This window comes from Chlorocebus sabaeus, chromosome 22, assembly GCF_047675955.1.
Source record: "Chlorocebus sabaeus isolate Y175 chromosome 22, mChlSab1.0.hap1, whole genome shotgun sequence".
Lineage (NCBI taxonomy): Eukaryota > Metazoa > Chordata > Mammalia > Primates > Cercopithecidae > Chlorocebus > Chlorocebus sabaeus.
This window is the reverse complement of record NC_132925.1, coordinates 55,123,453-55,138,039: the sequence shown is the minus strand read 5'-3', so window position 1 is coordinate 55,138,039 and position 14,587 is coordinate 55,123,453. Positions and strand designations below refer to the sequence as shown.

At 38.8% G+C, this 14,587-nt stretch overlaps 1 protein-coding gene across 17 annotated transcripts in view; it reads left to right on the top strand.

Annotated features, from left to right (window-relative positions):
* Positions 1–14,587, top strand: part of SETD5 (SET domain containing 5) — a 95,695-nt gene that overhangs the window by 59,611 nt on the left and 21,497 nt on the right. For 10 of the 17 annotated variants that reach the window (XR_012090593.1, XM_007985104.3, XM_038002486.2 and 7 more), the window contains 2 exons: positions 10,047–10,294; positions 14,116–14,172. Coding sequence is in view for 16 of the 17 variants with exons in the window: in XM_007985104.3 (XP_007983295.1) it covers positions 10,047–10,294; positions 14,116–14,172 (305 nt within the window). In the remaining variant the exon portion in view is untranslated. The remainder of the gene's footprint in view (positions 1–10,046; positions 10,295–14,115; positions 14,173–14,587) is intronic. The other 7 variants (XM_007985115.3, XM_038002500.2, XM_038002502.2 and 4 more) reach the window with 1 other exon arrangement.

Genomic DNA, 14,587 nt, shown 5'->3' with positions numbered 1-14,587 from the left:
ATACAATTTTTAAAAGAACAGCTGGGTGCTGTGGCTCGCACCTGTAATCCCAGCACTTTGGGAGGCCAAGATGGGAGGCTCCCCTGAGGTCAGGAGTTTGAGACCAACCTGGCCAACATGGTGAAACCCCGTCTCTACCAAAAATACAAAAATTAGCTGGGTGTGGTGGCAGGTGTCTGTAATCCCTCCCTAAAGCTACTCGGGAGGCTGAGGCAGTGGAGAATTGCTTGAACCCAGGAGGTGGAGGTTACAGTGAGCCAAGATCATGCCACTGCACTCCAGCCTGGGTGACCAGAACAAAACTCTGTCTCAAAAAAAAAAAAAAATTCAGCTTTACATCTAAAGTCCTTGTGCATTTTTAAACTAGATGTCAATGAAAAATCATCTGGTCCATTGGTTTTCACAGTGACTTGCAAAGGATCTAATTGAAAGCACTTGTGATATCTTAATGTATTTTGTGACAATCTTTTTACCACAGTTTCTCCTGCAACTATCAGCTTAATTGAAAAGTTCTTTGTGATTTTCGTAACTTTGTCTCTAAATCAGTTTTTTAAATATTAGACAATCAAAATACCAAAGTAAATTAGATGCTAAAGCAACCTTTCAGGTTGCAACAAACAGAATATTTCAGATTTTCATAAAAAACCACCTCATTGTTCCTGTTTACCAACATGCTGAATAAATGTAATGAACTTGAATTTAATTAGATAATTTTTTAATAGCAGATATTGCAACTAAAATCAGAACTTTTATTAAAGTTCTTATTTCGTTTGGATTTTACTTCTTTTTAGGTTTTATTTCGGAAAGTGTGAATTGCTTTTTTTTTTTTTTTTTTTTTTTTTTTTTTTGAGATGGAGAATCAAGCAATTCTCCCTGCCTCAGCCTCCCAAGTAACTGGGATTACAGGCACCCGCCTCCTCACCCGGCAAATTTTTGTATTTTGAGTAGAGACGGGTTTCACCATGTTGGCCAGGCTAGTCTTGAACTCCTGACGTCGGGTGATCCGCCCACCTCAGCTTCCCAAAGTGCTGGGATTACAGGCATGAGCCACCATGCCCGGCTGTGAATTGCCGTTTTTTAAATTATGGATTTGGTTTATTCTTCTGTCTCTAGATTAGATTATACCTCATAAGTTACCACCTGTGTATCAGGATAATAAAATTCCATTTATCTGAAAGATAAATTATACTGTTTATTTAAAATATTTTCTTCTGGTATTCACCAAAGATTAGGGAGATTTAGTCAAATAAGATACTATAAAGAAATCTTGGTACCAGATTTCCATTTATATTATTTCTTTTTTAACAGCTTTTAAGGTGTAGTAAGAGTGTAACTTAGCTGAAATAGACTATCATGTTTGTGTATCTTTATGGTGTGTATGTTAATGCATGTGTATAGTTAAGGTCGGGAACAGGAGATTGTATAGCAGTTCACATCCTGACTAGCAAAGGATTATAGGAAAAGTGTCTTTGTTATTACATGTCCTGGATAGAAGGAAATGAGGATTCCTAGTCACCAGCCTTTTTTGTTGTTGTTGAGCTTCTGCCCTAGTCTAACAGTGAGAAACATTCACAGGACACACCTTGCCCTTAAAGAGCAACATAGGAAAATATTTGATTTTAAAAATCAAGCAGCTGTCAAATGCGCAAGTTATATTGCTACAAAATTAGCATAAATTCTGAGGAATTATTTTTATTTGTTGGCTCTTTTGTTTTTTTTGTTTTTTTTTTTTTTTTTCAAGAATACCAAAGAGATATTAAGAAAGGAGAAAGGATTTCTGTAATAGAGAGAATCAAACAGACCTTTATTTGAAAACCAGCTGTCCCCTTTACTAACTATATCATGTTACTAAAAATCTCTGAGGCCAGGCGTGGTAGCTTACATCTGTAATCCTAGCACTTTGGGAGGCCAAGGCAGGCGGATCGTCTGAGGTCAGGAGTTCGAGACCAGCCTGGCCAACATGGTAAAACTCTGTTTCTACTAAAAATACAAAAATTAGCTGGGCCTGGTCACGCACCTGTAATCCCAGCTATTCGGGAGGCTGAGGCAGGAGAATTGCTTGAACCCAGGAGGCAGAGGTTGCAGTGAGACGAGATTGCGCCACTGCACTCCAGCCTGGGCGACAGAGGGAGATTCTGTCTTTAGAAAAAAAAAAAAAAGTCTCTGAGCCTCATCTGTAAAATGGGAATAGCAATACCTGCTTTATAGGACTAACATTAGAATGAATAATGTATATAAAGTTCTCAGTTTAGTATCAGGCCCGTAAGAGTAATTATTATACGGTCATTATTCTAAACAGAATACTCTCTCATAGAGTATTTGTGTATTAATAAATACATTAAAGATTCTGGCCGGGCATGGAGGCTCATGCCTGTAATCTCAGCACTTTGGGAGGCTGAGGCAGGCAGATCACGAGGTCAAAAGATTGAGACCATGCTGGCCAACATGGTGAAACCTCGTATCTACTAAAAATACAAAAAAATTAGCTGGGCGTGGTGGCGCGCACCTGCAGTCCCAGCTACTCAGGAGACTGAGGCAGGAGTATCGCTTGAACCTGGGAGGCAGAAGTTGCAGTGAGCCAAGATCATGCCACTGCACTCCAGCCTGGCAGTAGAGTGAGACTCCATCTCAAAAATAAATAAATAAATAAATACATTAAAGATTCTAAGTTCCTAAAAGCTGAAACTTTATAGAAATAAAAGTTATTATCAAAGTAGGGCAGGAGCATGATGTTCATTATTTGTAAATGATGTGGGTGTATTCCTAGAAGAGCCTAAATAATCATCTGAAAAACTTAGAATTAATAGTAAGAGTTTAGGCCAGGCGTGGTGGCTCACACCTGTAATCCCAGCACTTTGGGAGGCCGATACGGGTGGATCACGAGGTCAGGAGATCAAGACCATCCTGGCTAACACGGTGAAACCCCGTCTCTACTAAAAATACAAAAAATTAGCTCTGCGTGGTGACGGGTACCTGTAGTCCCAGCTACTTGAGAGGCTGAGGCAGGAGAATAGTGTGAACCCAGGAGGTGGAGGTTGCAGTGAGCCAAGATCACGCCACTGTACTTCCACCTGGGTGACAGAGCAAGACTCTGTCTCAAAAAAAAAATTTTTTTTTTGATAATAATGAGTTTATTAATATTACTGGATAGAAGAGTAAATATATAAAAAATATAAATGTATTTTTTAAAATCATTTATATACTAAGAAAGTAAATGAATACCAATTTTTTTGTTACCAAATTTAACAAAACTAAGAAACTGCCTAGGAATAACTTTAGTTGGATATATGGAGTAAATTGTTACTGAGAAATATTTTTAAAGTCTGAGGAAATTGAAATTTCTTTTTTACTTTTTCTTTTTTTTCATGAAACATATGTGAACCTTTGATAAATTTCATGTTCATTATGGAAAGATTATATCTTTGTGTATATATATATTTCTTTATCTCTGTCTCTTAATTCCCATGAAACGGCCTTGTTTTTGGAGTTTGATTAAATGATTCTGAAGTCTGCCTTTTAAAAAATAAGAAAAAATTGAAAAAATAATAATGAAGTACTTTCTCTTGAGGTGTAAGACTAGCTTCTAGTATGAAGCTAATAGTTAAATTTAGTATAATATTGATGCAAGAATGGATGTATATATGGAACAAAATAGTCAGAACAGGCCTAAATATAAATGTAAAAGTTGGTAAATTGTCATGGAATTTTTACTTAGGAGATTGAAAAAGAATTAGATTCTAGCTGGACTGTCAGTGGCACATGCCTGTGACTCTCAACTACTTTGGAGACTGAGGTAGGAGGATCACTCAAGCCCAGGAGTCAGGTTAGGCCTGGGCCACACAGCAGGACCCTGTCTTTAAAAAAACAAGGTCCTTTGCCAAAGAAAGTTCTAGGCACATTCAAATATATATATATATATATATATATTAATTCAAACTTGGGCCTGGCATGGTGACTCTCACCTGCAATTTCCAGCTCTTTGGGATGCCTAGACAGAAGGTTCACTTGAAACCAGGAATTTGAGACCAGCCCGGGCAACAGAGAGAGACCCACATCTCTACAAAAAATAAAAATTAGCCAGGCATGATGGTGTGTTGCCTGTAGCCTTAGAGAGGCTGAGGTAGGAGGGTGGCTTGAGCCCAGGAATTTGAGGCTGCAGTGAGGTGTGATAATGCCACTGCATTCCAGCCTGAATGACAGCAAGACATCTATCTCTAAAAATAATAAATAATTCAATCTGTATTAACCATGTTTTTGTGTCTGTCCTGCCTCTGAATTAATAGAGGATTAATACATTGGGGAAAGGATTTGCAGTAAAACTGACAGGAGAGCCCTGCTAGCAATTTGATAAGATTTATCGTGTACATTAAAAATATTCACAATCCTTAACCTAGTAGTCATTCATTTATTCTGCTTGGTATGTTTCCTACAGAAATAGACACAGAAACCAAAATTTATATATAAGGTTGGTGCAAAAGTAATTGCGGTTTTGGACTATTTTAAATCACTTTAACTAGGCTCAGGCACATCTTTATTAATCAAAATAGGAACCACTGCAATCAACACATTTTTGCCAATGAGAAATAAGTTTGTTTATTCCTGTAGCATAAAAATCCATGCTTCAGGATTCGACAACTCTTGAAAAATATTTTCTGCATCCTGCTGGTTGTGGAAACACCTGCCCTGCAAAAAATTGTCAGATGCTTGAAGTGGTACTTAGTTGGCGAGAGGTCAGGTGAACCTGGTGGGTGAGACAAAACTTTGTAGTCAGATTTGTTCAACAACTTCAAAAGTTGAATGAATTGGTTGTTAGAATAACTAATTCTTAGTTATTAACAATTGCAAAAACTATAGGTTAAAAATAATCTGAATTCCAACCCCGGGAATGGTAGAATTTGTAATTTTATCTGCTTGTACACATACTTGTAATGGAGTATCATATAGTATTTACTGAAATTTTTATTTTTGATTCATTTTATCAAATTAACTCCCTCTGCCCTCCAAAACAGCATAGTACCACTTTTGAATTAGATTTGTGATCTTAACTAGCACTTTGAATTTGTAAGAATATTAAAAGAATAATATATGATAACTAAGGTCCTTCTAGGAATGTAAGGATAAGTTAATATTTGAAAATTTAATGACATTCATTTGTTAGCAGGTCAAATGGGAGAGGAGAAGTCCTAACACAGTGACTGTTACCAATTTAATGATAAAATAACATACTTACGATTTTTTAACATGTAGCTGAAAAAATTGCCAGTTGTCATGCATCATGAAAACTAGTTAAACATCAAAATAGGCTATCAAATTATCCCACTATTACCATTATTACTTAATATAGTCTGTAATTGTTAGCCAAAGTAATTATACCTCCCTCCTCCCCCAAAAAAAAGAAAATCAACATAAGAGATGTAAGTACTGGTAAAGAGTACTGATGTGTTATCATGTAGAAATACTATTATCTACCTAGAGAATTAATTGAAAAACTGGTAGAGATTAATATGGTAACTGGATAAAAAATAAGTATGTAAACTTTTTAAATGTTAATAACATTTAGATGGCCGGGCGCGGTGGCTCAAGCCTGTAATCCCAGCACTTTGGGAGGCCGAGACGGGCGGATCACGAGGTCAGGAGATCGAGACCATCCTGGCTAACACGGTGAAACCCTGTCTCTACTAAAAATACAAAAAACTAGCCGGGCGAGGTGGCGGGCGCCTGTAGTCCCAGCTACTCCGGAGGCTGAGGCAGGAGAATGGCGTAAACCCGGGAGGCGGAGCTTGCAGTGAGCTGAGATCCGGCCACTGCAGTCCAGCCCGGGCTACAGAGCAAGACTCCGTCTCAAAAAAAAAAAAAAAGGTAACATTTAGATAACAAAGGGGGAGATATGTTTTTTTCATAGTAGTAAAAAAAAAAACTAAAGAACACTGAAGAGTAAACTTAATTAGACATGTTGTACATCTAGATGAAGAGGGACATAAATCAATATGTGAATAACAAAGATTGTGCCATGTTGGCCAGGCGCGGTGGCTCAAGCCTGTAATCCCAGCACTTTGGGAGGCCGAGACGGGCGAATCACGAGGTCAGGAGATCGAGACCATCCTGGCTAACATGGTGAAACCCCGTCTCTACTAAAAAATACAAAAAACTAGCCAGGCGAGGTGGCGGGCGCCTGTAGTCCCAGCTACTCGGGAGGCTGAGGCAGGAGAATGGCGTAAACCTGGGAGGCGGAGCTTGCAGTGAGCTGAGATCCGGCCACTGCACTCCAGCCTGGACGACAGAGCCAGACTCCGTCTCAAAAAGAAAAAAAAGATTGTGCCATGTTCCTGAGTAAGAATGCTTCTCAGATTACTCCTGAATTTCATGTAACACCAATCAGAATCCTAACCTTTTAAAAATAGTATGAGCATGGTCATTGAATGACTTCTATAGTTAGTTCATTGCTAAAATAGCTAAAACATTTTGGAGAACTAGAATAGAATAACTGGAATTGCCCAAACAATTTTAATAAAAAATATGCTGGTGTTGAAGATAAACCCAGCATATGTAAGAATCTAATAAGATAAATATGATATTTCAAATTAATGGGGAAATTATAGTTATTCTACAATTACAGAAGATTTTGGAAGAAGGTGCTAGCTATTTGCTATAGGAAGAGAACGGATTAATTGCTACCGCATACTTAAGTATGTTCTTTTTTCCTTTTTTTAAATGGCAGTTTGTTGGTGTGAAATAAAATATGTTCTTTTTAAATTAAGATCTAAATTAAAAATTAAACATGGAGATAAAAGGAAAATAGGCTGGCGTTTTTACAGTGTCAGGGTGGGTTAGCAAAGATGTGATATCAGAAGCAGAAAATAAAGTGGTCCATTTGACTAAATAGAAACAAAACATATAGCAGAGACTTGTAAATAAAATTGAAAAGCAATCAGTTAACTGGGAAAATACATTTGTAATTTTATTGACAAGGGGTCAACATTCTTACTATTTAAAGAGCCCTTACAGATGAAGAAAAAGACCCCAACACCCCAGTAGAATGCAGGCTAAAGAACAGGAGCCAGCAGTTCTCACAGGACTAAAAATAAAGTTACTGCACATGTGTAGATATTTTTTTGATTTAATAATCCTACATGTAGCCATTTGTTCTTATAGCAAAAAATGAAAAATACTTGAATTGGTTAAATTTTGATAATACTAATGTTGTGCAGCCATTAAACCTGAACTGTAGATTTCTATTCCTTATCATAAAAAAATGTTGACCATGTATTTCTGAGTGAAAATAGTTATTGAGTGGTGTAGGTAAGGCAAGAGTCAGTGAAGCAATGTCTGGATAAAAATTTACCAGGATATTAGCATGCGTTTATTTGTGGATATGATTTTCAGGTTGTGTATGTGTTTATATAACCTTGGTAATTTTTTGAGTAAAGGTTAAAAAATAAATAAAAGATGGATAGATTTGACCATATAAAATTTGGAAACTATGTATGCAGGAAAAAGAGAAAAAGTGGGCAAATTATTTGGCCTTCTTTGGCCTGTAAACTTCTTAAGGGCAGACATCAGGTCTCTTGTTGAATACAGTATCATAATAAGTACTCAGTAAATATATGTTGAATGAATGCCATGTACGTTGATTTGCACGTGGCAGATTTCTCCTGTGTCTTCTAACTTTTTTCTACAACTAACTTCATCACTTAACATAATTGACTTTAGTAGTTATAGTGTTGGACCTAGCAGTACAGAGATCTTCTGAAAGATTCCGTTGTTTAAGACACTTGAAATATTAAATATGTAAAAGTTATTCTGAATATAAGCCATGAATTACATGTTTGTTTCTGTTTTATACCTAGGCACTTTTTAAAAGAAGGAAAGAGAATTTAGTGTCGGAACAAAAGGAAAATGTGAATATACTTCCAGTCTAGGAATATTAAAAATTCTGAGATATCAGAAAGGAAAAATATGCATCTTCAATAATTTTTTGCATTTATTCTTCCCTCTTCATCTAAACATCTCCTACCCTGGTTTAGTGCCTCATAACTCTTTGCTAACTACTGTATTAACTCCAGATGATTTCCCAGTTACTAGTCTCATACTGACCATTGCTTCCAGATAATCTTCCTGACCCAAAAATTTTCCTTGAAGGCCTGGAATAAATGTCACTCCTTCCATCCACCAAGCCTTGGGGATATACTTTATTGATTAAGAATATAGAAAGATGGGGCCAGGCATGGTGGCTCATGCCTGTAATCCCGACACTTTGGGAAGCTCAGGTGGGTGTATCACTTGAGGTCAGGAATTCCAGACCAGCCTGGCCAACATGGCAAAACCCCGTCTCTACTAAAAATACAAAAATTAAGAATGTAGATAGATGGGAGCAAGAATACCTGTTTTGTCTCTCTCCACACATCAAGTTTCTCACCTTTAATATGGGGATGTTAATAATAGTGCTTGTTAAGGAGTTGTTAAAATTAGATATTTCACAATAAAGCACATGGCATAGTCCGTAGTATATAATAATCATTTAGAATACAGCTTTTTTTTTTTTTTTTAACTAATGCATAGCAATATGATCACCTTTCTTGATCTTACTAATATGTTCTCTTTTTGTTTTTTGCTTTTGGTTTTTTTGTTTTGTTTTGTCTTTTTGAGACAGTCTCCTCGCTCTGTCACCCAGGCTAGAGTACAGTGGTGCAGTCTCAACTCACTGCAACCTCTGCCTCCTGGGTTCAGGTGATTCTTGTGCCTCCACCTCCTGAGTAACTGGGGCTACAGGCGTCCACCACCACATCTGCCTAATCTTTTTTGTGTATTTAGTAGAAACAGGGTTTTGCTATATTGGCCAGGCTGGTCTCAAACTCCTGGTTTCAAGTGATCTGCCTGCCTCAGCCTCCCAAAATGCTGGGATTATAGGCATGAGTCACCACACCTGGCCTTCTTTCTATTTCTTACAAATTTTAAGCCTCTTGAAAATAGACTGTATGATGACCATTGTTCCCTCCATACCTAGTTCAGTAATCTGTAGATATTAAATAAATATATATCTTTTTAACTATAAATGAATTAAACTGTATTTTTATTCCAACAATCAAGTGAGAAAGGTGCTTTGGCCTAAATGGTTACTAAAATATTTAAGTGTGGTAACTTGCTTTTTAAGTGGATCTAAGAAATATAGAAAATAGGATTATTCTAGTCAAAAAAAAAGAATATAAACCTAATTTTTTAATGGTTGAGAAGTTTCTGTAGAAATCATTTCACGCTTTTTAGGTAGAAAGGGGGCTAGACATGGATCAGGAAATCATATAAGAACATTATAGAAAGAGCTTCTGGAAAGGGACACAATATATGAGAGATGGTGAAAGGAATTTGGATTTAGCATCCCAGTACCTTTAGTTGGTGATATAGCAGTTTAGTAGAGGGTAACTTTAACACAGTAACAAAGACTTTTCAGAAACTCAATGTAAAAGAAAGAAATTTAGCAGTGGCTCAGGCCTGTAATCCTAACACTTGGGGAGTCCAAGGCGGGCAGATCACCTGAAGTCAGGAGTTCAAGACCAGCCTGGCAAACATGGTGAAACCCCATCTCTACTAAAAATACAAAAATTAGCCGGGTGTGGTGGTGCGTGCCTGTAATCCCAGCTAGTCAGGAGGCTGAGGCAGTGAATTGCTTGAACCCGGGAGATGGAGGTTGCAGTGAGCCAAGATAACGCCATTGCACTGCAACCTTAGCAACAGAGCAAGACTCCGTCTCATAAATACGTACATAAATGAATAAATGAAAGAATTTTATATTTTGCACTGGTAGAAATTAAATTAGAGATCAGTCACATTCGATTTACCTGGAGTTTGGGAGATAGAATGTTTTCAGAATTATTTTAAGTGTGGTAATTAAAGAGTTTCTTTGGGATTTTGGCTTGATTGGAGGAGATAACTTAATGGGATGAAGCAGAAGACAGTTAAGAGCCATTGTAGATTACAGATTAATGGCTTTACTGTAGAGCCTTAAATTAATCTGTGATTTCAAACTCTCATCCAAGCTTTGTGTTTCACAGACTTGTTGAGCCCATTAAAGAAATGGAAGTCTCGCTATCTGATGGAGCAGAATGTCACCAAGTTACTTCGGCCTCTGTCTCCAGTCACACCACCCCCTCCCAATTCAGGCTCAAAGAGCCCCCAGCTGGCCACGCCTGGGTCATCTCACCCAGGAGAAGAGGAGTGTCGAAATGGATACAGCCTCATGTTTTCACCAGTCACATCTCTTACTACTGCTAGTCGCTGCAACACTCCTCTGCAGTTTGAGGTGATTTGGGTTTGGTTGCCGGGAGTGCTGGATATGAAAATCACCATTTGTACCTTCTCATTTCAAATATACCACCATTCCAAATATTTCTTTACTATCTTCCTTCCCCATCTCAGTAAGAGAATGGGAAACCTCAGGGTCATTGTGGCCTATTACCTGGTCGCCTCTCATCTTGGCAGCCCCTATACTTCCCAAAATAGGCATAGTGCTACCACAGATCCCATTCGTGTATCTTTTGCATGCAGTCCATCAGTCTCCATATGTTTAGGTAGTAAGCATGCTAGATCTCCATCGTTATCTTTACTGTAAACTTTGGTCAAAATAGGCCTCTAGCTGCCTGTAGTATCTGTTAGTAACACCAGCCTGAGAGCACAGATGATATTGATTGATTGTGTCTTCGTTTCTAGGCCTTTAAATAAGTGAAGTGTCTTTCCCAGGTTGTTTGGTATTTTCATTGTGGCCTTAGTGAACAGAGATTTAGAAAACATTGGGGTATGGCTTATGGCGAATGCAGGTTTTTTCCACTCCAGGTTACTTTCCCTCTTTGTTATAATGTCTTAGGAATGAGAAGTAGACAGGAGACTAGCAACAAGTATTCATGAGACAAATTTATTACCTTCACTGTGGGATTAAGTTAGAAATGTCTGCCTCAGCTGTTTCAAAAAGTGATTTTGAATCACTTTAGTGTTCAGGTTCGGGTGACAGCAGGTTTCAATAGAATTCATGTATACTTTTTTAAAACACTTCATCTATTGCATGTTACTTTGATTTGTAATTAAAATGAACACTGTCTCTTCCTTCCTTCTCAGAAAAATTTGTTCTGACCACTAAACACACTCTGCTGCTCTGCCCCCTTGCTTGCACTTCTCCAGATGTGTTTTTTGAGAAAGGTGAACGTCCTAACCAATCTTATGTTTCCTATTCAGCTTTTCCAAGTATGAGGATTCAGAATACTTGGATTTTTATATGAGTAAGAGGTAGCTAGCAACATTGAAAGCAGAACTATATTCTGTCTTACCCTAGATCTCTACTTTTGGAGCAGACCTCTTTCTGGGTGAGGGAAAAAACCTCCTGGTTACATATGAGTTATCTAGGGAAATTACTCTTTACCAGATTCTTTATGGAATTCTTTCAGCCAGGTAATACAGCAGCTGATTCAAGCCTTTCTAACTTTGTCTACTTGCAATTGACTTTGCAGTTGGCACCTAGAGCTTTACAGTAAGGCATCATGAGAGGAATTCTCCCGGGAAGGCCTAAGATTATAGGAATAGAGTTTCATACTTTATCAATACAGACTTTATTATAAATGTGGGATTATGAAAATTAGAAGGAGGCCGGGCATGGTGGCTCATGCCTGTAATCCCAGCACTTTGGGAGGCTAAGGCGGGCAGATCATGAGGTCAGGAGATCAAGACCATCCTGGCTAACACAGTGAAACCCCATCTCTACTAATAATACAAAAAATTAGCCAGGTGTGGTGGCAGGCACCTGTAGTCCAGCTACTTGGGAGGCTGAGGCAGGAGAATGGCGTGAACCCGGGAGGTGGAGGTTGCAGTGAGCCGAGATCGTGCCATTGCACTCCAGCCTGGGGCTCTGTCTCATTAAAAAAAAAAGAAAGAAAGAAAATTGGAAGGTAAGTCACTTTCCAAAACAAGCAGGTTCAGCACTCAGTGTGTTCCTTATCCCTTGTAGCATTTGGGATAACTATTAAACACTGCAAATATAAAGTGGTTTTGGTTTTCTTTTTTTTTTAATTGCTGATCATTTTAATAATACAGTCCAACCTTAATGTTAGAATACCAGGAGGGAAGGAAAATACTAAATAGTAAAAGGTCCAAGGCATGGTTTCACTTGGAATTTAAGGAAAATTTACCTTTCTCATCAATAATAGAACAGATTTCACCACCCTGAACCATTCTAATCACCATTTTAATAGCCATACTCTTTGCTGTGTTCTAGTACAGAGAGGTGGGGAGGCTTTTTTGTATCAAAGGCTGTGACACATTGTGAAATATCAAAAAGGTTTCGCATATAAAGACCAGCTTAGGCTGGGCATGGTGGCTCACAGCTGTAATCTCAGTGCTTTGGGAGGCTGAGGCAGGAGGATTGCTTGAGGCCAGGAGTTTGAGACCAGCCTGGATAACATAGTGAGACCACATTTCTCCAAAAATAAAATACAAAACTTAGCCAGGTGTGGTGGCACACACCTATAGTCCCAGCTACTTGGGAGGCTGAAGCAGGAAGATCACTTAAGACCAAGAGTTTAAGGCTGCAGTGAGCTGTTATTGTGCCACTACATGCCAGCCTGGGCAGCAGAAAGATCCCATCTCTAAAAATAATTAATTAAAAGACCAGCTTAGGCCAGGTACAGTGGCACACACCTATAATCCCAGCTACTCGAGAGGCTAAGACACAGGAATTGCTTGAGCCTGAGAGGTTGCAGTGAGCCAAGATAGCGCCACTGCATTCCAGCCTGGGCAACAGAAGGAGACTTTGTCTCATAATAATTTAAAAAAAAAAAAAATTTTAGCATATTAGTTTGGGGATGGATATTTTTGAAAAGGAAAAAAGCATTCAGGAAAATGGTGAGAAGCCTTAAGTGCTAAGGGAAGAAAGTAAGAAGATAAACAGTAGAAGAGAACAGAACAAGATTTTCAGGAGGGGAAAGCATCTAGAAAAAACAGTGGAAGCAACATTGGGAGGGCAAGCTTAGTTAGCCTCTCCTTTCTACCAGAATAAGCCTCCCCTCCTTTTCTTGCCCTAAGAGCCATATTCCACTCACCATTTCACACATAGATGTATACCACCCACTCACTCTCCATGCCAAGTAAAATTCACAGCCAAAATCCTGCTTTGCTGAAGCAGCCTCATTTCCCCTACCTCAGCATATACCTGCCACCTAGGCCACAGTTTGAATAACTGTCTACATTAGGCACCCTCTCCTTACCTCAGCCCTAGCACCCCTGAATTACTATCACACTACCACCATCACTCTCTTCACTTGTTCCCATTTACATCTTTCCATTAAGCACTCACTGCTCAGTCTCTGTTTGTTATGGGAGTGCTGCCTCACCTGAAAGTCCCAAGGTGAAATCCTACCCTCTATAGGAGGCAGGGACTTAAGTATACACATACATGCTTTTTCTGCTCTGTTGCCAAAAGTACAATGGATTTTACAAAATAACATTAATAGGGGTGGCTCAGTTCTAATTAGATTATGCTTAGAACCACCTCTAGCCTGTGAGCTAGAGATTCCATCAATCACATTTCCTGTAACTCATTCAAGAAGAACTGGCAATCTCCCTAACCAGGTCAGCCCCCAGAACACTAACGTCTCCCCCTGGATAGCAGTGGGAGGACCTGAGGCATATAAGAGAATAAAGAAATGTGACAAGCAGAAGAGGCATTGGGTGAAGGAACAAGGTCCATCTAAGGAAGAATAAGGGGTAGGATGCCCCTCAATAACAAATACTATAGGTTGCTAAACTGTCATCTAAAATACAAAGACGTATAACACTAAAATTTCACCAGTCTAACTCTTTCCTTATATGTGCTTGAGATGTTTACTTACAGCATGAAACATTATAACCAATTTATCCTTAAATGCTTTCAAAGATACCAGGAAGCATTTTAACAAGTCATTCTGTCCATCAAGATGAGTTCTGCAGTTAAATATTTCCCCTATGCATTCTTATTCAACTTCTCCGCCCCCCAAAAAAGTTGTGGCTAACATCTATGCTTGCTTTTATTTTTTGTTTGTTTTGTTTTGCTTCTTGACTTCGAGTAGATGAATAATAACAAGATGCTTTTCCCTCCTCTAGAACATATCCTCCCCTGAGAGTTCCCCTGCGCATAGGCCCGAGTCCCTGTCACCCGAGGTAGTTATCACACCATCTCAATCACACTTGGAGGCTGAGAGTGAGTGTTCATGAATGTGTTCCTGAGTGTGTGGGGAGGGCTGGGGATCTGAGTGAGTGGGGTGATGGGCTGGAGGGCGGCCACTCAGTCACAGTAAGTTAAAGGAGCCTTCCTGTGTGACTGTGACTACACAGGCCTGTCAATGTAGATGGAGGAAAATGAAGTAGGGGTGTGTGTGAGTGTGTGGTGTGTGTGTGTTTGGTGGGGTTGGTTTTTGTTGTTTGGGGGAGGGGGTGGCTGGAGTTCTATTAAAGAATAGAATCTAGAAGTCAAGATGCTGATATGTGGTAGGAGCCTTGTTAAAGAAAGGCTAATAAATAAGGAAAATTGAGTCAAAAGTTGATAAGAGCTGTTTTTTGAGTTGGGTGGTGACTT